The 551-nt window shown below is 37.7% G+C and overlaps 1 pseudogene across 1 annotated transcript; it reads left to right on the forward strand.

The window, feature by feature from the left end:
• Nucleotides 1–2: 2 nt before the first annotated feature.
• On the forward strand, nt 3–383 carry TEOVI_000583900:pseudogene (annotated as a pseudogene). The gene has a single exon. A coding segment is annotated over exon 1 (381 nt).
• The last annotated feature ends 168 nt before the right edge of the window (nt 384–551 follow it).

The following is a 551-nucleotide window of genomic DNA, read 5'->3' on the forward strand; positions in this document are numbered from 1 at the left end:
TTTTATCTGTTGCCATCGCTTTTGTTACTGTTGGCTCATTTGCTGATGAGGCGAAGGATTCCGTGGAGTTAACTCCTGATAATTTTGATAAGGTGGCGTTGGATACGGAGAAACATGTGTTTGTAATGTTTTATGCGCCATGGTGTGGACATTGCAAACGTCTTAAACCCAAATGGGAGGAACTCGCTAAAGAAATGAAAGATGAGACATCGGTGGTTATTGCTCGATTGGATGCTGACAAGCACCGCAATGTGGCGGAGCGTTTTGATGTTCGCGGGTACCCGACACTTCTGCTTTTTGCTCGAAGTAAAAAAGAAGGCCTCCGCTACGAAGGAGCCCGTGATGTGGCAGCACTGAAGGAATTTGTTAAAAGCAACATGTGATGAAAATGAGCCTCATGATTTTTGATAGATAGGAGGCAAGTCTTATTTTATTTATTTATTTATTTATTTTCTTTCCTTGTTATTATTACTATCATTATTATTATTATTACTATTACTATTACTATTAAAGGAAACAGAAATAAAAAAGGAGTGAAATAGAAAAAAAAA

Source organism: Trypanosoma equiperdum (assembly GCF_001457755.1).
Source record: "Trypanosoma equiperdum strain OVI genome assembly, contig: ctg_1602, whole genome shotgun sequence".
In the NCBI taxonomy this organism is placed as follows: domain Eukaryota; phylum Euglenozoa; class Kinetoplastea; order Trypanosomatida; family Trypanosomatidae; genus Trypanosoma; species Trypanosoma equiperdum.